Source organism: Martes martes (genome assembly GCF_963455335.1).
Source record: "Martes martes genome assembly, chromosome: 3".
NCBI classification, from domain to species: Eukaryota; Metazoa; Chordata; class Mammalia; order Carnivora; family Mustelidae; genus Martes; species Martes martes.
This window is the reverse complement of record NC_137890.1, coordinates 92,249,597-92,275,559: the sequence shown is the minus strand read 5'-3', so window position 1 is coordinate 92,275,559 and position 25,963 is coordinate 92,249,597. Positions and strand designations below refer to the sequence as shown.

The 25,963-nt window shown below is 42.8% G+C and overlaps 1 protein-coding gene across 1 annotated transcript in view; it reads right to left on the bottom strand.

Annotated features, from left to right (window-relative positions):
* CLASP1 (cytoplasmic linker associated protein 1) overlaps positions 1 to 25,963 on the bottom strand; it is a 279,688-nt gene that overhangs the window by 166,497 nt on the left and 87,228 nt on the right. The window contains exons 3-7 of the mRNA XM_080798123.1: positions 16,060 to 16,138; positions 14,213 to 14,316; positions 12,934 to 13,025; positions 10,739 to 10,814; positions 6,746 to 6,843 (exon numbers count right to left, since the gene is read on the bottom strand). Coding sequence (XP_080654249.1) covers positions 6,746 to 6,843; positions 10,739 to 10,814; positions 12,934 to 13,025; positions 14,213 to 14,316; positions 16,060 to 16,138 — 449 coding nt within the window. The remainder of the gene's footprint in view (positions 1 to 6,745; positions 6,844 to 10,738; positions 10,815 to 12,933; positions 13,026 to 14,212; positions 14,317 to 16,059; positions 16,139 to 25,963) is intronic.

Sequence of the window (25,963 nt, the reverse complement as noted above, 5' to 3'; positions counted from 1 at the left end):
GAGAGCCCAGAAATAGACCCTCAACTCTATGGTCAACTAATCTTCAACAAAGCAGCAAAGAATATCCAATGGAAAAAAGACAGCCTCTTCAACAAATGGTGCTGGGAAAATTGGACAGCCACATGCAGAAAAATGATATTAGACTCTTTCCTTATACCACACAGGAAAATAGACTCAAAATGGATGAAGGACCTCAATGTGAGAAAGGAATCCATCAAAATCCTTGAGGAGAACACAGGCAGCAACCTCTTCGACCTCAGCCACAGCAACTTCTTCCTAGGAATATCGCCAAAGGCAACAGAAGCAAGGGCAAAAATGAGAACTACTGGGATTTCATCAAGATCAAAAGCTTTTGCACAGCAAAGGAAACAGTTAACAAAACCAAAAGACAACTGACAGAATGGGAGAAGATATTTGCAAACGACATATCAGATAAAGGGCTAGTATCCAAAATCTATAAAGAGCTTATCAAACTCAACACCCAAAGAACAAATAATCCAATCAAGAAATGGGCAGAAGACATGAACAGACATTTCTGCAAAGAAGACATCCAGATGGCCAACAGACACATGAAAAAGTGCTCCACATCACTCGGCATCAGGGAAATACAAATCAAAACCACAATGAAATACCAACTCACACCAGTCAGAATGGCTAAAATTAACAAGTCAAGAAATGACAGATGCTGGCGAGGATGCGGAGAGAGGGGAACCCTCCTACACTGCTGGTGGGAATGCAAGCTGGTGCAACCACTCTGGAAAACAGCGTGGAGGTTCCTCAAAAAACTGAAAATAGAGCTACCCTACGACCCAGCGATTGCACTACTGGGTATATATCCTAAAGATACAAACGTGGTGCTCCGAAGGGGCACGTGCACCCGAATGTTTATAGCAGCAATGTCCACAATAGCCAAACTGTGGAAAGAGCCTAGATGTCCATCAACAGATGAATGGATAAAGAAGAGGTGGTATATATACACAATGGAATACTATGCAGCCATCAAAAGAAATGAAATCTTGCCATTTGCGACGATGTGGATGGAACTAGAGGGTATCATGCTTAGCGAAATAAGTCAATCGGAGAAAGACAACTATCATATGATCTCTTTGATATGAGGAAGTGGAGATGCAATGTGGGGGGGTTGAGGGGAGCTAGGAAAAGAAAAAATGAAAAGATGGGATTGGAAGGGAGACAAACCATAAAAGACTCAATCTCAAAAAACAGACTGAGGGTTGCTGGGGGGAGTGGGGACGGGAGAGGGGGGTGGGGATAGGGACATTGGGGAGGGTATGTGCTACGATGAGTGCTGTGAAATGTGTAAACCTAGCGATTCACAGACCTGTACCCCTGGGGATAAAAATACATTATATGTTTATTAAGATTTAAATAAATAAATAAATAATAAAACATCCTCAATGAGATAATTAATTTCTCAGTTAAAAAAAAAGAAACAGTGGAGACCAGGTGGCACTGGGATAACATATTCAGTCTTGAAATTTGAAATCTCAACCAAGTATACTTCAATAATTTGAAAATAAGCAAGCAAATACATACACACATAAAATAAAACCTAAAAAGCTCAACCAAGAATTCTACATTATAACAAAATTATCCTTCAAAAATGAAGGAGAGAATCTTCTCCGGACCAAAGATATTTCAGTATTTATGTGAAATCATACTACCAAATATAATGAATTGCAGACTCTGAGTGGGGAAAAATGAAGAAGAATTTAAGACATTTTTAGATAAATAAAAAATTAGACAAGCCCTTCAGTTTGAAATGAAAGAAGCCAATACATTAGCCCAAAACCACATGACAGTATAAAAACACCAGTAAAAGTAACTACAAAGGTAAAGATAAAATCTAGGTAAATACAATAGTATAAATTTATGTTTTGTTTTTAACTTTTTTCTTATCTTACATGATTTAAAAGTAAACTACATAAGGCAAGAAGTATAAAACTGGGGTGCCTGGGTGGCTCAGTGGGTTAAGCCTCTGCCTTACGCTCAGGTCCTGGGACTGAGCCTCGCATCAGGCTCTCTGCTCAGCGGGGAACCTGCTTCCCCCTCTCTCTGCCTGCCTCTGCCTACTTGTGATCTCTCTCTGTCAAATAAATAAATAAAATCTTTAGGAAAAAAAAAGTATAAAACTGTATGTGTTGATGGGCTTAATATACAAAGATGTATAGATAAACACAGCAGAAGAAGAAACAAAGGGAGAAAACAGAACTATGTAAGAGTGAAGTTTTTAATACTGAAATTAAAAGGGTAATAATTCTAACTAGGCTTCTATAAATTACGATGGCAACTGAAATCCCCAAACACTAAGAAAATAAAACAAAAGAATCCAAAATCCAAAATAACAACTGTTGGCACTGCTGGTGGGAATGCAAAATGGTGCAACAGCTGTGAAAAACATAATGGTGGTTCCTCAAAATACTAAACATAGCAGTATATATGATCCAGCAGCTCCACTTCTGAAATCTAACCCCAGAGCTGAAAGCAAGTAACGTAAGAAAGATCTGTACAGGGCGCCTGGGTGGCTCAGTGGGTTAAAGCCTCTGCCTTCGGCTCAGGTCATGATCCCAGGGTCCTGGGATCGAGCCCCGCATCGGGCTCTCTGCTCAGCAGGGAGCCTGCTTCCTCTTCTCTGTCTACCTCTCTGCCTACTTGTGACCTCTGTCAAATAAATAAATAAAATCTTTAAAAAAAAAAAAAAAGAAAGATCTGTACAACCACTTTCACAGCAGCATTATTCACAATAGCCAAAAAGTAGAAGCAAGTGTCTATCCACAGAGGAATGGAGAAACAAAATGTGAAATATACATATAGTGGAATTTTATTCAGCAATACAAAGGAATGACTCATGGTATAATATGGTTGAACTTTGAAGATATGGTGGTAAGTGAAAGAAGGCAGTCAAGAAAAAGTTACATTTTGTGTGATTTCCATGAAATGTCCCAAAACAGGCAAACCCATAGAAATAAAAAGTAGACTAGTGGTTGTGAGGAACTAGGTAGAAGGAAGGAATAGAGAGTGACTGCTGATGGATACAGGGATTCTTTTTAAATGTTCTACTGATAGCAGTGATTGCCATACAACTTTCTGAATATACTAAAAACAACTGAACTGTTCATTTTAAAGGAGATACAGTAAATTATAAAAATATGAAAATTATAGTATAGGAACATTTCAAGAAGGCTCTTATTTAAAAAACAGAAATGGAATACTATAAAAAGGGACCATACAACTGGAACAAGAAAGGCAAATTTTTAAATCAAATACCCAATATTCAAGTGGTCATAGTATAACTATCATGCTTGTAAATATAAGTTTTATATTTACATACTGCCTATATTTATAAATACAGTAGCAATATTCCTAAAGTACCTTGCTCAGAAGACATGAGGTTCCAGAAGGAAAAGCCCTCCAAGTGCACCATGCAAATAAATGAAAATGGTCTCTCAGACAAGACCCATCATCATGAAGTTTCAGAGCAAGAAAATCAAAGTTATCTACATAGGATGAAGAAACAGAATGGCTTTAGAATTCTCCATGGAAACACCGAAAGCTGGAATGACTCAATGAGGCACTGGCTTTAACATTCTGAATGACAGGAGCCTGAGTGGCTCAATCAGTTAAGCATCTGATTTTAGCTCAGGATCCTGGGAGCAAGCCCCGGGTTAGGCTCCCCCACTGTCTGCTTGTCCCTCTGCCCCTCCCCCTGTTCGTTTTCTCTCTCAATAAATGAGATCTTTAAAAAAAAAAAAAAATGACTTTAGCTACCAGATAGAGGAGACTCAAGTAATGACCAAATGCATGGCCCAAAAGTGAAATTCCAGCTCCACCAAAGTGAAGCAGATGAAAGGGCAGGTCTCCTCCCAACTGTGAAAGGGAAAAAGGAGCTGTACCTCAGGGCCCATTTTTTATCTTAATGCTTATGTCACTTAGCTGATATTATCAAGGCATTTTATTCATCCCACATTTCCTAGAGATAGAATTAATCTTCACAAACGCAGCACTCACTCGGTGGACAAACTCTTAAGAGGGCAGCGTTTTCATTTCAGGATGAAATGCACGTTTCAGAAAGCACCACGCATATCCCACACTACGTTATTCATCCTATGGCATATCTTGCTAAGCCAAAAATTGGTGATGCTCACATAACAGCAAAACAGATATATATAAATGACTAACAGAAGTCTAGAATGTTCAAGTATTCCCGTCAGCCACTTGGAACCACAGACAGCAGACAATGAATCTTCTAAACAACGGCAGAATTCTTCCAAGGTCTCACTCAATCTGCACGTGTCCCTGGCAAAATCAAACTAAAGGTGGCAGCCAGAGGCTCCGACCCTCACAGTGCTAGTTAAGTGTCTTGTAATAAATACGAAGAAACATGAAGTTTTGGCCTCTTTCACCAGAGTAATGCCTCTGAAGCACCAACAGTCTCCTTCTCCAGACACCGTGTCTACCAGAGTTTTACAGCGACAACCGAGAAGGACGTGGGCCCATTTCCCTAGGACCACCCTCTGCATGTGGTCTACAAATTTTAGGAAGGATTTTAAGTCACATCAGGGATCAGAAACCTCATTCCCATTCACAGAGGACCAAACTAAACTCTTCTGCAGCTTTTCATTTAAAAAAAAAGGGGGGGGGTGGTATAAAAACCACTCACTGGGAGTCTGAATGAGAAGGTTCTAGCCCCAGGTCTGGTTGGCATTAACTGCCCCCTGGAGCCTGACCTCAATTGCCCTCTGTGTTGGGGTCCCCAAGTCCACACCCAGGTTTAATGATTGGCTGAGAGGACTCAGGGCTCGGCGCACATTCACACTCATGGCCATCACTATCATACTTAAGACACTCCAAGAAATCAGCAAAGGGAGAAAGTACATGGGGTGAGGTCTGCAGGAAACCAGGTACAAGCTTCCCAGAGCCCCTCCTGGTGGAGTGGCGTCACAGAAGACATGCTTAACATTCCCAGCAACAGGCTGTGACAATGACAAGAGTATGCTGTGCTATCTTCCAGGGCTCTGCTGGGGCTGGTCATGCAGACACTCCCTGGGGTAGCACTTAGCAACATGCCAGACTCCCCAAAGGAAAGCAGATGTTCAGTGTAATACACACTGCTAGGGCACGGTGAGCCACTCTTGCCCACTCTTTGGGAATGGGAAGTCCCCCCAGATCAAAGCTTCCAGCTGCCAGCCCAGGGGCAGCATTGCAAGCCGGCCTCCCCTGAGGACAGCAGTTTCCTCTGAGCACTCGTCTCTCCAGATCTGCGTCACCATGTCACCTCCCAGGAGTATGGGCTTGCTACAGAAGCCTTCAGACAGGACACAGATGTCCCACTAGGTGAGACGGTCTGCTCATAGCCTAGAGCCACTGGGAGCTACCCAGCCTGGGGAGGCCCCCATCCCCAGAAGAAAAGGGCTTCACTGCTCATAGCCTGTCTTCCCAGTGATGACACTGACATCATGAGTAAACAGCCCTCTCCCGCCAGTCCTGCCCTCCCTGCTCACCTGGGCCCTCCAGTTTTCCCTAGAACACTATGTAGGGTTTTTGTCTTTAAGTTTGTCTTTCTCCTAAGCGTTCTCCCATATACTCAAAGACAAGAAAGCTGAGGCTCATGAAACACAGTAACAAAATAAGTCTATTCTCACAGATTACCTATTATAAAAAACATGAAAACAGTTTTATCCCCATCTAATAATCTTGCACATAGCTCAGGGGCCATCGTGAGAGCAACCCAGGAGACAGTACTCTCAACAACAGTGAGTAAAGCCCCAGCTGCCTGCTCACAGAACCCCTACTTTAGGGTAAAGGGCCTGCTTCCATCATAGGCAATTAAGGGACATCAAGACAGAGGACTCCAGTATATTTCAAAATCCCAACCCATATTTAGACTCCCAATATTCTGTAAACTCTTGTGAAATGGGGTAGAGAAAATTAAAAGGGGAGTCAAAAGAACAGGGCTTCCCTCTGAGCTCTGACTCTTGCTGTGTGCTCTCCCAAGTCACTTCATGGGGCCCTGCTATCTCCCAGACACAGTGACAGGCTCAGACAAGCTGCTCCAGAAGCCCAGGCCACGTGTAGCTCCCCAGGACTTGCACATTACTCTCTCCCTTCAAGGAATGGGGCGGAACACAAAGGGTTTAAGATTCCCCCACCCTAGTTAAAATTATAGATATCCGGTTGTTCATTATTTTTTTAAAACGCTGACTACAACAGAGACATCTGCGGACTCACTTGGTCTTGGATCTGATGAGATGCGGATGCCCTTGCACTGGCCTCTATGAATTGAGACTGGCAGAAAATTACCTTTTCAAAGATGCTTTCCAGAATTATTACTTCTTTATTTCTATCCAGGCTCATTCTGGAAAGGCTTCATTAATTCAAACAAATACATGTGAAGCATCTATTGCACTAGGTACTTGCTGCAAACAAGATATAACTACACAAGCCAAAAAATGCTGAAATTGTTCAATACCTGTCAATTTTAAACATGCTTCTAGAGTCAATACATGGCATGAGATGTGGCTAGATGTCTGGGTGACAGTCCTCCTTCTGAGTAAGTGGAATGGGAGGGGCCCCGACACACGATCTGAATAAGGCCTCCGACCACCAATCCTCTGACCACATATTCTTTGAATATAATCACCACTGTAAATTAAGTAATGCAAACCAGGTGGTTAACTGAAGAAAGAAGATGAGAAGAGCAGAAGGAAGGAAGACAGTCTGAACTCACCGGGACTGCGGCAATCCTTTCTTACTGAGGTCTGCCCTCACACGTTCTCCCACGTGTCTGTAAATCTCCACTAAGCTGTTTATTGCTGCGTCTCGAACCTAGATGTAAAAGAAGAGATCTTACAGTTGCTCTGTGTCAGTCCACAGCGCTTCCTGCTGGGGCACAACAGGCTGTACGCCACCCCGAGTTTATCACCAATCTGCCAATGCAACTGCGATACAATCCCTTACAGATGTTTGACTAGACAAAGCCATGATGCTGGTACAATTCCAAAGGGGAAATTCAAGCCCCTCCCTGTAGATGTGTTAAAGTCCACATCCCTTAGTGCTTTCAGTTTTTTCAGAGGATGTCAGGAATCTAGAATTTTCAGATCACTTTCCCAAAACAGAAAATACTACAAATAAATGAATTATACTAAAAACAAAACTCCATGTAAAAAGCTTTCTAGATTGAACTCAATAAAATACTTAGTGAGCAAAAAATGGGTAGTAAAAGCCATTATACATAGAACCCTGTATTCAAGAAACTAACAGTCCTAAAAGGGGCTTGGTGGAGGGGAGGGAGAGGAGCGGTAGTCCATAAATTCTTCATTTAATACAGAGCGGGATGTAGTACATATCATACAGAAGTGCAAAGAACTCACACAGTTTAGAGAAGGGAGCAAATATACTAGATGATAGCAAGGAACATTCTCTGAAAGAGGAAGGAACCACTTAAAATGTGCTTAAGGGACAGTATTTTACCAGGTAAAGATGGAATGAGACAGGTTCCAAACAAGGTACAGCCTGTGTGCAAAGGCATGAAAGCAGAGACACATAGCATGTGCTTCAGGAAGAGCGAGTAAGTAGTTGGAAAAACACAAATACGAACTAAGATAAGAAAGCAGCAAAAAGTAAAGCTTAAGAAACAGAACAGATTTAAAACAAACAAAAACAGGGAAATTTGAATACGGATTGTACATCAAATGTTACCATTTTTAGCAATACTGAGTTTCTTAGATATGAAAATAACATGTAATTTTATAAGAAAATATCCTTGTTACTGAGAGATATAAACAGATGTATCTCAGAGCAAAAACATCAGGTCAGAGCAAAAATATCATGGTTCAGAAAAAAAGAAAAAAAGGAGTGTGTTTCTATGTGTGGGTATATGTATACATACAGGGAGAAAGAAAACAAATGTGACAAAAATGTTAACTGGTAAATACAGATTATTACTATTAGTCCTGATATTTTTCTATCGGTTTAAAAGTTTGCCAATAAACACACGGGGTGGGGGGGGAGACTTTCCAGTATACCCTGGAACCAAGGCCAGCCTGTGAAGGTTGGGGAGGAGCAGGTACTTACTTCAGTAGGCAAAGAGAGGGGAGCAACATGCGTTTGTGTTTGGTCTCAAGCAATGACATCAAAATAACAGAGAATAAAAGGCAAAGGAAGGAAGTAGGGACACAATTTACAATTCTTAATACCGCCGCTACTCCTGATTTAACAGTGTTACAGGTTATAGGACAAGTAACTTCATAGACCATTTTTCCCCTATGGCGGAAAAGGGCAAATGTTATGTTACAGATTGTTTTCATTCCCACCCCCAATACGCTGAAGTCCTAATCCCCCAGCACAACTGTACTGAGAGACAAGACCTATAAGCACATAACTGAGGTTAAACAAAGTCATAAGAATAGGGCCTTGACACAACAGGATTGGTGTCCTTCAAGAAAGGACACCCACAAGCTGGCTCCGTTCTCCACACAGGCAGAGAGAGGTCATGTGAGCACACAGCGAGGGAGCAGTCTGCAGACCAGGAAGAGACCCCTCCTCTCACTTCCAGAACCAGACGATGCTGGCACCCTGATCCCAAACTACCAGGCTTCAGAACTGCGAGAAATGTATTTCTGTTCAAGCCACCGGTCTACAGAATTTTACTATGGTGGCCCAAGCCAACTAACAGATTATCAGTTTACTTGGGAAAAGAAAGACCTTCTGAATTTAGGCACCATTTTTATACAGAAACATGGATTTACTATACAAGCTGTTAATGCCACTGTCTCCTGAACATGACTCAGCCTGCTTTCTAATGAATGTTATCTGCTCAGAGCCCATCACCTGAATGAGCAAGCAACATCCTGTCCTGCTTAGAAAGTCTGGACCATCAGCAGTTTAAGAGATTTAGTGGGAAAATGACCAGCCTTAGAATCAAAGCACACCTGAGTACCTCCTTGGCCCTTTAGGAACTGTGTAATCCCAGATCCAATATATAAACTATTTTAGTCTCCACTTTCTCCTCTGTGAGCTGAGGGCTGCTTAGAGGGCTAGAAAAAACAACAACTTCATTCCACAAGTATCTGAGCGTCTAGTAGATGCCAAACTAAAGTGCCTCAATGGCCCAGGCGGGGACCTGGTAGCTGGTATACAGTGACAAATGACTGGCAGGGGACCCTGCCAGCAGAGAAAAGAGGGAAAATGGAGGGGTTGGGCAAACAGGCCTAAGGCAGGTGGGGTTCGACGGATGACCATCTGAGTGCACAGTCTGGGGTACTCTGGCTCTGTCCGCGACAGACTATCCAAGGGTGCCCACCAAGCACCCACCTCACTGCGCGCCAATGCTCAGGGTCCCAGGGGCCCACCGCGTGGAGTCACATCACCCAAGTGGCCCGTGACAGTGCCTGAGTTAGGAACAAGAACTTCAGCTAGCCAGGCTGGCTCTCCCGCTGGACTTGAGGATACCATGTGATAGCAGCAATCATCTAATGTGTGACCTCAATAAGGGATTTTTTTCCTCCCACAGAAAACAAAAATGGAAAGAAAACCAAAAAGGGAGAAAACGCAAAACAACCCATTTGGTAACTTAGAATTTTTTTTTAATTGTTTCTTTTTAAATTAACATTGAAACATAAAAGCATGATTCAGTAAACTGAAACATCTCAAAATCTACTTCCAGTGTCCTATACTTTCAGTGAAGGCTGGATAAAGGAGTGGATGGCAAGAGGAAAGCAAGTGAGATCAAAAGAGACCCGGAGAACCCACAGACAGTGCACAGAGGGGCTGAGGACGGGAAAAGCAGCAGCAGGGATAAGAAAGCGCAAAGCCGAGGAAGAAGGAAGGACAAGAGCCAGAGGGGCCCAGAGCCACAGGGACACGGGAGCCAGGGAGCCAGGGAAGGTGGAAGCGAGCTAGCACAACCTCTGTGGGGACATGTCAGCAATGATCAGTCAGGGTTTAAAATGAGATGCCTGCGCACCACATGTATTTCTTTGGTAAGTTACTATTCCAATTTTTGGCCCCTTTATCTAATGAGGTATTTTTCTTATGAGTTCATATGAGCTAATTATCATAATAAAAATGGCTCTCGGTGATAAACGGAACTGAACCTGTGGGAGAACTGGCACTTCTGAGGCCCAAGCTTGGAAAGTTCTGTGACCTGCCTGGTGACTGCCCACAGATTACCGGCTCTTCTACGCCTACATTAAGGAAGTGGTGCTTCGGTGTTTGGTCTCTGGATTTACCTAAGATCTACATAAAATACCATCCATGCCTCATTAGGGTTCAAGGAGTTTCACACACCATCGTATTATACAGCACCCAAACAAAATACAGGAAGTCTCCATCCCCTCAGAACAGGTCCCTTAGGCCCCTTCCAATCAATCCCCCCAACCCCAAGAGACAAAGCCTGACTGACTGCAATCAGCATTGATCACTTTTCCCCAAGGCCACCCCGTTTTGACTGGAGAGTGAGTGACCAGAGGGACGGTATCTCGGAGGCTGATCTGGGTGACATCACTTTAAAGGATAGCAAGGCCTCAGCCATATAGAGAACAGGGCGGCATGACCACCATATTCACCAGTGCTAAAGGGCATTAATGCTCATCACCTGGAACAATTATCTGAGCATTATAAACAGAAACAGAGTCCCGCCCACCTATCAGATACACACAGAACACCAGAATGCATCGTAAGGGTCTATAACCAATATTCTTTCTCACTAAAATACACTCACCTGGCTGTTTGGATCTCCAAGTAAATTACATATATGTGGCACAATCTTGCTTAGTGTTAAAGTATGTGCTCCAGAGCTGAAAACAAAGGGAGTATTTTACTGTTGGTGAGAACAAAGAAAAAGAAATACCCGCCCACACACACCTCCAGGGCCTTCTCGCCCCCTCACACCTCCGCTCCCCTTCCTTCCCATCTTCTGCCCACCGAGTTCCCAAATAAGCATGCCACAAAGGCCCCAGCCCTTGGCACAGAGTTCAAAACCTTTCGTGCTGCTCGCTGACCGTGCCTTCTCCCTGGCACTCCGGGCTCTCTCCATTCTGGCTCCCAACCTGAGATGCCAAGCCAGGGCCCCAGCCTTTCCCACAGCCCTGCCTGCCTCACACCTGGCTGCCCCTGCATTATTATTCTGTCATGCAGGAGTTCCTATTTTGCCCAGCTCCGTGTTTTCAACTAAACGGCAAGTCCCCTGAGGGTCCTCCTCACTTAACTCTCCACCTGAGCATAGATGAGGCTCAGTGAACAACTGCTCCGTGGGAAGACCCTGACAGTGGCCACAGAGGGTTCCAGCAAAATCCTGCCCTGCAGGACAGCACGGGAGTCACCGACCACCTTTCACCGTCATAAACGCCAGCACAAATAGCCCTTGTGAATGCCATTCTCTCTGCTAATCTGATGACTTCTTAGAATACATTCTCAGAAGTGAAACCACTGTGATCAAAACGAGAATATTTTTAAGAGATACAAATCTGGGAAAATTTAATGGTACTGAAAAAGCTAACATATCAAGCGGGAAAATTCATAAGGTGACATAAATCTTATTATCCTAGTTCTGTCTCTGAAGTAATAGAACTTTACAGGTTGAACTAAAAACGCACTACAAGTTAACCGTGATTGTGTAAAGGTGGTAAAAATATACCAGATCATTATTTTCTTCCTGATGTACACTGAGTATCACTTTTATAATCAGAAAAGGTGACTTGTAATTTTTCTATTTTAAAAACTCCTCTCCTAGGAGAGAGCCTAGGTAGCTCAGTGGGTTATGCCTCTGCCTCTGGCTCAGGTCATCATCTCAGGGTCCTGGGATCGAGTCCCATCCGGCTCTCTCCTCAGCGGGGAGCCTGCTTTCTCCTCTCTCTCTGCCTGCCTCTCTGCCTACTTGTGATCTTTCTCTGTCAAATAAACAAATAAAATCTTAAAAAAAATAAATTAAATTAAAAAAAAAATAAAAACTCCTCTCCTACAAATAAGCATGTGAAGAAATACTCAACTTCAAGTCATTAGGAAAATACAAATGAAGACCACAAAGACATACCACTACACACCCATCAAAATGACTAAAAGGAAAAAAAAGAACACTCAGTGCTATCAAGAATCTGAAAAAACAGAATTATTCATACACTGCTGGTGGGAAATGTAAAATGGTACAGACAACTCTGGAAAACAGTTGGTAGTTTCGTTAAAATTAAAGCTACCAGAGGACCCCACAGTAGCACTCTTGGGCACCAACCCAAGAGCAATGCAAGCTTATGCTGCTACAGGAACACACAGGTACGCATTCGCAGCAGCTCTGCTTGTAGCAGCCGGAAACTAGAAACTATTTGAACATCCCGCAACAGGTGAATGGGGACTCAAAAAGATGTTTGTACCACGGAATTCTACTCGGCCATAAGAAGACATCAAATACTGTTCAGGCAATGCCCACATGTGCAACCCCAAAGAAATTATGCTGAGTGAAAGAAGTCAATCTCAGAAGCTCACATTCTGTTTGATCCCATTTATATAACATTCTTGAAATAAAACCACAGAGCTGATAAGCAGATCAGTGGCTGCAGGGCAGGGCGTGGCATGAGGGAGGTTGGTACGCTGCACAGGTCTGTACCTCATGGTGTGTCTTGAAGGGGGGGGTCCCTGGAGTGACACACAGGACAGGATGGCACAGAATTGCACACTCAATGCATGTGTGTCACCAGAGGAATCCGTGTAAGCCCTGGGCATTGCCTCGGTATTGCTCTCCTGGCGCTATCAGTGCATGGCACACATGTAAAATGGAAAGAGTAAAGGACCATGGGGGAAGGGTGCACGGCACTTCCCAGGACATTTCTCTGCAGTTTCCAGAAGTCCACAGTCACTTCGAAACACAAAGTAACAAATAAAAATGCTCGGCCAAGGAAATCCCCCGGCCCCGCCTGGACTTACGCATTGAGTGTAGCAACAAGGCAGAGGCATGTGCCTTCCCGAGTCCGGAAATTCTTGTGCTTGAAGCCTCCCAGCATTCGGTCCCACACATACTGTAGGGGACAGAGGACAGGTGAGAAGAGGAGGAGCCTTTCACTTAACACAGGAACGAAAGAAGAGGGACCTCTCAACAGGTGCCAAGTCAGCCCCAGCCACAACCAATCCATTTCATCCCCTCAAGGGCATACTGAAAAATGGTAACTTGTATTTCTGTATCAAGTCAGAGTTTTTCCAAACATACTCCTTTATACAATTGCATTTAGTTGTGCGAACAGTTCCAAAAGAAAGGTGTAACCATCCCCATTTCATCGGTGAGGAAAGTAAGGGAAAGCAAGGCTTGGGTCACCTGCCAGAAAGCACACAGTGCTATTGCTCTTCTGGTCTGGACAGCTGTCCCCGCCTTAGCCACAAGTCACACATGTGCTCATCTTTGAAGACATTCTGGGTTTTACCTTCCCTGGATGGCTTTTCCTAATCCCTCCGCCATCCCAACCACCTATACATTACTGAGCGAAAGCCTGGAAGGCAGGGCTGTGACCCTCTGTCCATCTATCCGCCCGCCGCCCCAGCTCACTAGCAGATAGGAATGAGGGCTCTAGCCAGCCTCCTGACTTCCCAAACACCACAACCACCTCTTCTCAGAGAGACTGAGACAGTTACAGAAACGAGCTCAAGAGCCTAATGGATTCAACCAAGCACTCGATACCCATGTTAAGCCCACTATTTTAGTCAAAGTATACCCTTTGCTATTTACTACTTTTTAAAACATCCTCTATGGGGGCAGGGGGGAGCGGTGGGGGGTTGGACAGTGACAGATTAAATGTTATGAAAATTTTCATGTGAACCACATCAGCTTAAAAGAAATTAAACCTCGGGACATCTGGGTGGCTCAGCCAGTGAAAGCATCCTAACTTGATTTTGACCTAGGTCATGAGATCAAGCCCCAAGATGGGCTCCATGCTGGACATGGCACGGACATGGCAAGATTCTCTCTCTCTCTCTCTCTCTCTCTGTCCCTCTGCCCCTCCCACGTGCACATTTTCTCTCTCTAAAATAAAAATTATATAAATAAAGAGGTAAGTAAATTTAAAAAGTAAATAAAAAATAAAAGAAATTAAATCTATTTTTAAGATTTAATTTAATCCCCCCCCCCCCGCCGCCCCAAGAAAGAGCATGCACGTGCTGGGAGAGGGGTCTGCAAACAGAGAGGGAGAAAGAGCACCTCCCCCCCCCCCCCCACCTGGGGATTAGCAGCTTGATCCATGATCTTCAGCAGCAGAGTCTGGTCTTGCTCTCGCACGGAATCTTTAGCATCTCCCAGTCTGTCTATTAAACTTGGCAGCACTGAAAAATCAAAACGCAAGCTGATCAAACCAAAGCCAATTTTGGAGAGTCTGCAGTTACCAAGTGGGTATTTCAATTACTGGGAAGACAAAATGCTGGCCTAAATGAGGTACACCATCCTAGAACCACCAATCCTCACAATTCTACTCTTCTCACTAAAACCTTTTCGAGCTACTATAAGATTGTGCAAAATCGGGCACCTGGGTGGCTCAGTGGGTTAAGCCTCTGCCTTCGGCTCAGGTCATGATCTCAGGGTCCTGGGATTGAGCCCTGCATGGCATCGGGCTCTCTGCTCAGTGGGGAGCCTGCTACCCACCCCCGCCTCTCTGCCTACTTGTGATGTGTGTGTGTGTGTGTGTGTGTGTGTGTGTGTGTGTAATAAACTCTCTAAAAGAAAAAATATTTAAAAAAAAAAGAAGAATGTGCAAAACCCTTTGCATGGACACACCACTTGTCTTCTTCCTTAACCAAGCTTCCTCCAGCTAGCTCCCTGCACGTTTTAAGCTGGTGAAATATTAAGAAGGATGTCAGTGGAAGACCCTGGCAGGATGGAGTCAACACATAAGGAAGTTTAGGTAAGAGAGGGCTCTAGCACATTCGCTGGGAATAGAAGGAGCAGGCACTTACAACTCAGCCTCTCGTCTACACTGTGTGTCTGTCCTTTCACAGAGTATATATATACGCATGCGTATTACACTCCAGTTGTGGCTATCAGCTAGTGCTCCAAGGGCATTTACCTACCAGAAGTCAGTTTACTTAGCTGCTTCTAAAAGTCTATAAACCTTTCTTTTACAAGAGATATCCCTGAACTACTCAACTAACTTATGAAGAAAATGGAATGGTATTAAAATATCAAATATCTAAAAGTTAAGGGAGGTTTAATGCCAGTTAATGACACTTAATGTCAGAATAGAAAAAGAGTTCTTAACCTTATCTGAAGAAGCATATTGACCAGGAAGTTAACAGAAAATAACAAATACACACGTAGCAACCAAAACTGAGAAGTTCTGTAAGGAAATCCTTGTACAAACAGAGCTGCTTGGTGCTTATATTGTCATTATGAAATTCCAGAGGTCAGGAATTTAGAAATGACTAAATCATCTCTTAAATGATGAAACCTGCTTATTTTTTATTTCATTTTGCTGACATCGTTTTCCCTCCAAAATAAAGAGTGGTCATTTAAGGTACACTTGAAAGAACATTTATGATCAAAATGGAAACAGTTAACACCTAGGATATGATCTGGAAAAAACACAGACACATCGGATTTGCAGACCTTCTCAAGATGGGAAAGCAATGCTTCTCAACCGGGGCAAATACGATTCTGTCGGCACTAAAATGTGATAGCTGATCTGTACAAAGAATCTGTGTAAGAATAAAAGAATTAGCAGTAATGCCGTGTATTAGAACACAAACGCTGGAAGAAGCCAGCAGAAAGGTACCGTAAAAACAAAAAGCATGAAGATGCCAGCAGATGTGGTGAGGTGGCTGGATCTGGGGTGACCCCAGAAGCACCTCTGGTGCTCCCCAGAGGAGGAGCAGTGGTGCAGCCCCAGCAGGCAGGAGACTGAAGGAGGACTCAAGGGCTGGCTAGGAGGGTGGGAGGACTAAAGCGGAAGGGTGGGTGCGGTGGAGGGTGAGGGCTGGGTACGGCTAAGTGGAGGATCTGGGGACACTGAGTGAAGGCTGGGTGCTGGACGGTGTAGAATGTGGGGCCCCGCTCCACACCTACCCACAGCTCACCTGTGCCAATCTGTGCCTTGAACCGCTCCTGCAGCCGGGTGACCAGTGCGGACAGGATGTCCATGCCGAGAAGAACCACCTGCAAGGGGAAACACCGGGAACCCATTAGCCGCTGGCCTCGGAGCCCACGCTCTGGCCCACCAGCTCCCAGGACGCTCCCCCATTCCTGGCGCAGTCCGATAGACGGGAGAGCGCATGCCGACTAGCAGAATAAAATGGTTGTCAAGAGGGCCGCTCTGATACACAAAGAGCTGTTCACAGCTTAAACACAAAACGTAAGGTGGTATGAAAGGAAATAAAAAACAGCCAGAGGGGGTTACGTCCACGGCGCCAGCGGACCACCACGGAAGCCAGAGCCGCGGCCCCGCCCCCTACCGGCCCCGCCCCGGCGAGTACGGCGTATGCAAATTCCTCGCAGCTGGTGCGTAGCCTTCTGGGTAAAACCAAGCAGCCTCTTCGCGACCTTCAGAGCCTCAGAAAACAAGAAGCTGCTGATTTGCTTCGGCAGCTGTGCTCAACACAGGTACACCAGCTACCAGGCGGTTAGGCCGGGCGTTTCGGATTAGTCACCCCAACCCTACCCGGTATTGGCGTTTCCTGCTTGCAGCGCACGCATAACTCCTTCCAACCATCCTTTTCTTGGGGTTGCGCTACTGTCCAATGAACGTTTAGTGAGGGCAGTACTGCTAACGCCTGAACAACACGCCCGCATCAACTAGAGCTTTGCTTTATCTTGGTGCAATTTTTGGAAAAAACAAAAACCCTTTTCCACCAGACTTAGAAGTACGAAAAACAGTTTTATGTTTACATGGGGCTCTGGTATGCTATATTACCACGCCGGAACACTAGAGAGCGCTGTAATTTAATTTCAAGCTTAAGCTCTCGCGAATTGACAGTTGTGTACTTTCTCTTACAACTTCCTCCGACTATTGGTAATTACTTCCAACTAGTTAATCTCAACAGTTCTATTCCTCCTTCATCCCTGTTTATCTAGGAAAGTTGACTCACCTACTAAACGAATTGTAAGTACTCCCAAAAATGAGTGGAGAAAAGTAAGCCTGCTTCATAAAAGTCAGCTTTTGCATCTCACTACGTGATTAGCAGACCTACTGAGCCATGTTTAAAAAAGTATGACGCCACCTTAAAAATAACAACCCTCCCTACAAAAACCCTTTCTCAGTAGGAAGCAGTTTTGCTTTGTGCAACTTTCCTTAAAACACGGTTCAAAACTAAATGACGTAGCCCAGTATCTTACAGAACCAATAAATGAACAAGACTGAAGCAATGATAACCCTAACATCAAGCGCTGTCATTGTTTCCTTTCATCTGTCTGCCACTGCAGCTTGTAAATGCAAAGACTGCAGGCTTTTTTCTATTCAGCTTGGAATCCATGACCTCGAAACTGCCCGGTCAGAACCTAAACTGTCCTTGCAAGGACTGGCACCTTGAAGATATCAAAGGAAGTAATTCTTAAATTCTTTATAAAGAGAACATTAGTTGGTAGTTTTTTTTAATATGTAATGGTATAAAACATTTAAAAATAGTGGCTTTACTTATCAGCTAAAGAGGATTTAGATATCATAAACTGATTTCCTCCAAAGAGTACAGTACAGAAGTAAAGGGGAATATTTTTACAGTGGAGAAACCTGACAAACACCACCTCAACCAGACAATCAGGGTCAATATCAGCAGTCACAATTCATGTTGAACAGCACTTGCTGTTGTGTGATTAAAATGACCCTTTACATCAGTGATGTCCTCCTCCAAACCCATAAGCCCAATTTAATCATGAGTAAAAACATCAAATTCCCACAGCCAGACATCCTACAAAATAACCCAACCAGCACTGCCAAGGTCATCTAAAACATGGAAGTCCAAGAAACTGTCATAACTTAGAGGGGTCTGGAGACACCTGATGACTAAATGTGATGTGGTGTCCTGGGTGGGATCTTGAAACAGATAAAAGCCAGTAGGAAAAAAGTGAGGAACTCTGAATGAACTTTGTCAGGACTTGAGTTAATAATGATGCATCAGTATTGGTTTATAATTGTAACTATAACATACTAATGTTAGATGTTACTATAGAGACTAGGTGTGGTGTACATGGACACTCTCTACACCATTTCTCTACATCTTTTTTCTGTAGATCCCAAACTGTCCTAAATATTAAATCTTGTATTTTAAAAAGAGCAGCCCATCAATTAGTTGGAACTGGCTTTTCCCTGATGAAATCCTAAGCATGAGTGTGGCTGCATTGCTGGTTGGAGGTGGGAGGGTTATTCATTACAGTAATAGTGAGAATGCTGCCTTCAAGTGCTCACCACATCCCTTCAGAACTCATTCAAGACTAAGGTGTAAGAGGGCAATTATACATTCATTTTGAATGAATTCAAAATTCTGTCAGGTATCACAGCCCTTGTTGGTGAAGCTATATGTGGAATTTGAGGAAACACTGACTTTCTTTCATCTTTTCCAGGATGGAAGTTTACTTGGTAGTTTTGATCAGTTCAGGCCTAGCTCAATCCTAAAAAGTAAATTCCAAAACGTCTTGCCCAGACAGACTGGGGAGTCCAGAGACTCCCCCCCAAAGAAGCCTAGGTTGGCAGATGCTGCCAAAGCCCAGTGAAATAGGACAGGAGAGGACAGAACACAGCCTGGGAGAGAGAGGGCAGAGGCACTGGGGAAGTGGGGCTCATACCCAACACTTAACTTTCTTTAGTTTCCAACAAGCCATTAACTCTGCATTACCTTCAAGCACCTCCTTCAATATTCTATTTCATTTTCTGAGTTTATGCTTGATTCCACAGCAAAACTCCTTGAACATAGGAATACTGTGCTTTGTGTTTCCTCAAAATTCCCCTAATAAATATAGCACAGCAGTGGATTCATGGTAAACAGTCAATAAACCCCTTGTATACAAAACAAAAACAAGCTAGTTTACTGATTAGTAATGAATTCATTTGAAACGGATGAGTTCTCAAGGTACAACACAATGCCTTTATCCTACAACTTTAAAAACATGCTTTCAAAAGAAGTGAGTAATCGCTAAGTACCTCAAACTAACCTTCATGCTGAAAACAACTAAAAATGCTAAATTATAAAAGAACATCTGCTTGGAAACATCGGAGAACAAGGAAGGCGAAGCAAAGTTACCAGGTCCTGAAACACAAGTAAACTAAAATCCAGAGGGATAAGCATGCAGCAAATAGTTCACTTTTGCCCTTGGGCCGCTTAAACACCAGGAAGGGACAACCAAGGCAGTGAGAATTGCTTTCAGTGACCACATGGGTCTAAGAGAACAGAGGTTGGATTTCAGAGCCCTCAAAGGCTGGTAGCCTGGATAGACCCCTACAACCTCGCTTAGAAATCCAAATGGCTATACCTTAGGAGAGTGAATTGAAAGTAAAACAGTCTTCAGACGGACCACAGACCAGCTTCCAAGAATCCTGATGGCCAAATAAAGATCAATCCCTAACATCAGGTGGAAATGATCTTAGCTTAGGTGGTGCCCTAAAAACCTTGGCAGATGGAAACCTGCATCACTTCCAGATAGAGAGATCATTATGCTCTCTGGTCCTCAATTTACCTCTCTGAACACTTTTCAAATGCAATGTCCAAAACACAACCAAAGACAACCAGGTACACCAAACAACTATAACTGAAAAGTGGGAGAAATACAGACACACATGAACTAAGTACATGAAAATAATTAGAAATGGATATGAAAATGGTAATTCTGGGATTCCTGGCTGGTTTAGTCAGTAGAGCACGTTCTCTTGAGTTCAAGCCCTACTTTGGACACAGAGCTTACTTAATAATAATAATTCTTACTATGTGTAAGAACATAAAATATGTGATTAAAATTGGGAGAGAGAAATTACAACTTTTAAAAAAAGGGGCGCCTGGGTGGCTCAGTGGGTTAAAGTCTCTGCCTTTGGCTCAGGTCATGATCCCCAGGTCCTGGGATGAGCCTGCTTCCTCCTCTCTCTCTGCCTGTCTCTCTACCTGCCTGTGATCTCTGTCTGTCAAATAAATAAATGAAATCTTAAAAAAAAAAAAAAAGTGACATCGATTTTTTAAAAGCACCAAATAATACAATACCAAAAATCAGTACTCCATGGATGGGCCTAAAAACACACTGGACACTAAATCTGCAGGAGAAACAAAAACAAAAACAAAACCAGAATGAAATAAAAGAGGCAAAAAGATGAAAAATTCAAAAAAGTAGGTAAGAGACAAAGGACAGACAGAAAAGAACTAACAAGTTTAAATGGAGTTCAAAAAGGAGAGTTAGCAACATCAGGTAAAAAGCAATAGCTGACACAAATTTGGATCGCTATTTTAACAAAAAAAGAAAGAAGGGAGGGTGAGAGGGAGGGAGGGAAGGAAGGAAGGAAGAAAAAAATAACAAGTGTTGGGGAGGACATGGGGAATTAGAATTCTTGGTATACCACTGGTAGGAATATAAAATGAAAATATAAATGGAGTATAAATGGAAAATAATATGGTGCGTCCTCCAAGAATGAAACACAAAATTACCATATGATCCAGCAATTCCGTTTCTGGGTACATAACCAAAAGGAGTGAAAGCAGGATTCCAACAGATATTTATATACCTATGTTCCTAGCAACATTATTCAAAATAGCCAGTGGAAAGAGCCAAATTTTGAACCAAGTGTCAAATCAAGCACCATACTTAATGATGAAATACTGGTGGGAAAAAAGAAAAAAATTAAAAGTATAAAACTCACAAATAAGCAAACTGTCATTATTAATGGAAAATATAAGTAGAAAAGAAGATCTACAGATGTATTTAAAATTTAAAACTGAGCTAATTAAGCAAGACCAAATAACCCAAAGTCAATACACAAGAGAATCAATTACACATCCGTATCAACAAGCCAAAAGGGAATAATATTTAATTCCCTTTTAATTTAATTTAATTAATATTAAATTCCCTAATTTAAATTCCATATTTAATTCGATAAAAATAAACACCTAGGAAAAAATCTAGCCAAATAAGTACCTACTCAAAAAGCCAATGTAACAACAGAAATAAATAAAGAGGACTAAAATAAATGGAAAGATAAACTACAGGTTGGAATACTCAGTACTGTGAAATTTTCATTTCTCCCCAACTGATCTACAGCAAAATTTCACTCAAAATCCCAACTATGTATTTTTTTAAGAACTCCACAAGTTGGGCGCCTGCATGGCTCAATCGGTTAAGCATCTGCCTTTAGCTCAGGTCGTGATCTTGTTATCCTGGGATGGAGCCCCACGTTGAGCTCCCTGCTCAGCGGGGAGTCTGCTTCTCCTTCTCCCTCTGCCCCTCCACCTGCTCATACTCTGTCTGTCTCTCTCCCTCTCTCAAATAAATAAAAAAAAAGGAACTTCATAAGTTGATTCCAAAATCTATGTGGAAATGGCAATGGCAAGATGAGGTGATAAAACTTGCTCCCACTGGATTTCAAGATTATAAAATGGCAGTAATTCAGGCAATGTGCTATCCGGTCAAGGAAAGACAGATAAATCAACAGAACAGAATGAAGAAAGAGACTCTGGCAAATATGGCCACTTAATTTATGACAAAGTGGGCACTACAGAGCAGAAAGAACAGAGCTGCTCTTTTAAATAAATGCCCCTGGGCAACTGAATATATGGAATAAAAAAATTTTTTAAAAAACTTGACTCCTATCTCCCACCATACACATAAATGAATTCCTGGTAACAGAGATAAGTGTGGAAAAGTAAAACAAAAAAGCTTTTAGAAAAGGACCTAAGAAAATAGGGCATAATAAATACAAACGCTAAAGGAAAAGACTGATCAAATAGACAAAACTGAAATTAAGAACTTTGGCATAACAAACACTGTAAAAACGTGAGAGGCAAGTTATATAGAAAGAAGATATTTATGAAACAAATAAGCAACAACAGGCCTGATTCTAGAATATATACATATGTAGATCATCTACAAACCAATCAATAGGCTAAACACTTCATAAAAGACTAAACACTTCATAAAAGACAGCAATGGTCAGAATTATACAATAAGTGGTTCAGCCTCCATTAGTCAACAGAGAAATGCAAATTAAAAATACAAAGACCAAGTGTTGATGAGAACATGGAAACTCTCATACATGCTGGTAGAAATGTAAATGTAAACCAACACATTAGAAAACATGTAGGTATTATCTACCAAATTTGCAGCAAGTCCACCACTAGGAATAGGCCCAATAGATAGACATGCACATATACAACAGGTGAAATGTACAAAATTTCTCAGAGCAGAGCTATTTATAATAGCCTAAAACTAGAACCCCATGTGTCCATCTACTGTCGAATGCACGACCTTTGGTTTTCCTACCAAAGAATACAATAAACAGTAAAAATAAATGAATCACAACAATGCTCAACAATACACATAAAATTCATGATGAATGAAAAGGCCAGATACAAAGTAACTGCACACTTGTATGAAGCTCGAAAACAAGCAAACATAAACTGTAATTTTAAGGTGCATATTTAGGTAATAAAACTAAAAAGAAAAGCAAGAAAGTGATAAAAGCCAGGAGTGGTTACTTAGGGGAATGCTAGCAATGTTCTACTTCTTTTCCAGAGTACCAATTAAACAGCTGCTAGCTTTATCACAACTCAGAAAGCTGTGTCTTTGTGTTTCATGCACTTTCCGTATGCAGTTCACAATTTTTTTTAAAGTTTAAAAACTAGAAAAGTGGGAGTATTTCTGAACCCCTTGACCTGTAAGTCCATGGCAAGTGGCTAGACTTCGTCTCTGCTTCCCTTACTTTTCCAAACCACCAACAAAAGCGCCAGAAGAGAGTTCTGGTCACCACAGTCCTCCTTCTAGAGCGTGACATCTGCTCATTGATCAAAGAAAGAAATATTAAATCCTTTCCCCAAAAAACGTCCATAAGAGACAATATAGGTAGGCAGACAACTGCATTTCTTAAGCTTCAGAAGACTGGACTGGTTTGGGTAAATTTAATATTTTGCACTCATATTGTACCTTATTGTTTTTAAGGCACTTTTGGGTGAACCTGAACCATCTCACACTAACCTGAGATGCAGACCATACTATCCTGAATTTGCAAAAGAGGAAAATAAAGATCAAAGAGGTCAAAAGATTACCCGAAGCCATGAAGCTGGGATAGTGACCAAACTGAAAATAAACCCAAGCCTCCTGACCTTATCAAGGCCATTTTCAGTACAGCAAAATCACAGTATCCCGCACCCTGTGTCTATCGTCTTTCTCATCTCTCTCTAGCTAGCTTACATATGACCTCGAACAAGACACAGTACTTCTCTGCCACTAATACCAGATAACCTCTCAGGTCGGCCTCAGCTCTAAACTTCTCTGATGCCCTGATAGTGCCCAGAACAGGAGAAAGTGCAGGGCTCTGTCACACAGATCTGGAATTGAATACCAACTCTATCTACCACCCCTACTGGCCAGCTGGGCGGCTCCATCTCCAGCCTTCACATGCTTCCTCAGTACAATCAGAACAAAAATACCTTACAAAATATACATGAGGGTTAAGAGTTTTAACACAGCACCTGGAATACATTAGGCACTCAGTAAGTGCCTGTTCCCTTCTTCATGAGCACACTACCTCAAAAAAGTTAAAAACTTAAAAAAAAAAAAAAAAAAAAGCAAACCTGGTTTTATGGGAGAGGAACATAGTCCGAAGAAGAAAGTAAGGTTGCCCCAAATCCCATCACTCAGCAATAACTGTTAACATCTGATGACTGTCCCACAAGACATCTCGGCATATGCACACTTGCATGTGAATTTTCCATGAACAAGTGGGAGAGACAGACAGGTACAGAGAGTTTCTCACACAATATGCCATGGAGTCTTCCCCAATTAACGGATAAGGATCTATACCCCCATTTTCAGTGGCTGTCTGATACCCTACTGTATCTCAGTATCATAAATACTATCCAGTCTCCCCAACCCATGCTGGAATTCAGGTTTGGTTAGAATCTTTTCCTAGTGGAAACAAGACTGTGATGGGTACTCACTCCACACATGTACAGTTATCTCCTAGGACAAATTCTGAAAAGGACAACTGCTAGGTCAAAGAGAACACACAGTCCCCTTGATGAGCTAGCTCTATTTTTAGCATAATGCACTAGGTGCCCTGTGGGGCTACAGGCTGCTGACTTCTACAAATTTGTTGGTTATTTTAAAAGACTCTACATTGCAACCTTCTTAAATGAGGAAATTAATTAGCACTCGATGCTGCTCTCACTTTTAATTCCAAGAATAAGAGCACAACACAAATACAAAAAACAAAAGAAAGAAGCAGAAGTGTGATAAAGTCAGTGATTTTGTGTATTCACACGTCAGATGGGAGAATTATTCACCCAAACCAGTCGTCCTTCAAAGTAGTCACCGACTGAGATCCTGTGACACTCAACCCAGTGATAAGGCCAGTGGGCATTCCTCTGGAATGGCCTCCAGAGACAGTTTATGAACCGTAAGTCTGTTAAAATATCAGTAATTAACAGTAGATTAATGGACTAACCAAGTTATCAGCTTGTTACCTGACGTTGCCCGTATATAAGGACTTTCCCAATGGTAAAGGAACTCAGGAGCACCATGTCACTTTGTGCAGCAACAGACCAGCAACAGACCAAGCGAGAGGGGGCAAGGTGAGAATACAGAGAGAGGCAGTCAGTAACCACTGCAGATGTGGTCGAGCACAACTTTCAGCATCGACAGAAACGTTCTGCCTGCACTGTCCAACACAGCAGCCGCTGGCCACGTGTGGCTACTGAGCAACTGAAATGTGAGTGTGAATGAGAAACAGAACTCTAAATTTTACTCACGACACGAAATTACTTAACTTTGAATAGCCCCAGGAGGCGTATGGCCACCCTGTTGGACAGCACAGCTCTACTCTGATGGTTGCAAATCCCAGCAGGTAAAAACTCAGGTGAGCGTGTGAGAAGGGCAAGGGACCACCTCTTCATGCTCTGCTCACTTGACACCATGTAAGAAGGAAGGTCACTGTAGCTAGATCTCCAGATTTTAAACACTGATAACTTACTTACTGAATGAATTCTAAGGGACTGGGGAACCCAAAGAAAACATGCTGTGGGTCCAATCCAGCCAAAGACCCCGAAATCTGCATCTTCTCTCTTCCAGATACACATTATAAATGTGAGATCAGGCACCAAAGCATTCACAGTTGTCTAAGGCATTAGAAGCAAAGATCCCACTTGCCTGCCTGGGCTGCACAACCCCAGCCAGCCAGCAAGGCTCAGGGCTCTGTCCTCTCCTCCAGACTCTCCTACAAGTCTCCCCATGCTCCTCCCCCAAGCCCCAGGTCCTGATACTTCCAACAGAACTTGCGGCTAGCCCAGTCTAGGAGGTCTTCCAGTCTCCTGAATCCACCCAGGCCAAGACCTGTCCCTCTTCTCCAGGTCCTTTATATGCATCTCTCCAAAACCACTACTCCCTACTCAAAGCAGGGTGGTTCCTCATACAGCCTTTCTCCTTCCCACCCACTAACCCAGAGAGAACCAGGGGCTGGGGTAAGAGGGCTGGGAAGGCACAGGGCAAATCAACTGTCACCCTCCATATATTCTCTTTATTGTATTATTTCATCCGCACAACAATACCTTGAGCCAAATACCACACCTATAAATATCCCTACTTTACAGATAAGGAAGCAGGCAACTGGGCAAAAAGTCACTCAGCTAGTAAGTGGCTCAAATAATATCCATTAATCAATCAGTCTTACAAAAAGGCAGACCAAGAACACTAAGATTGTAATGACAAAGTCAGCAACTCCTGAGAGTATGCTCATCCCAGAGAATCATCTGCCCCCCTGGCTGCACTTCTGGCAAAAAGTGGCCATTATTCCTAACAGCTAAG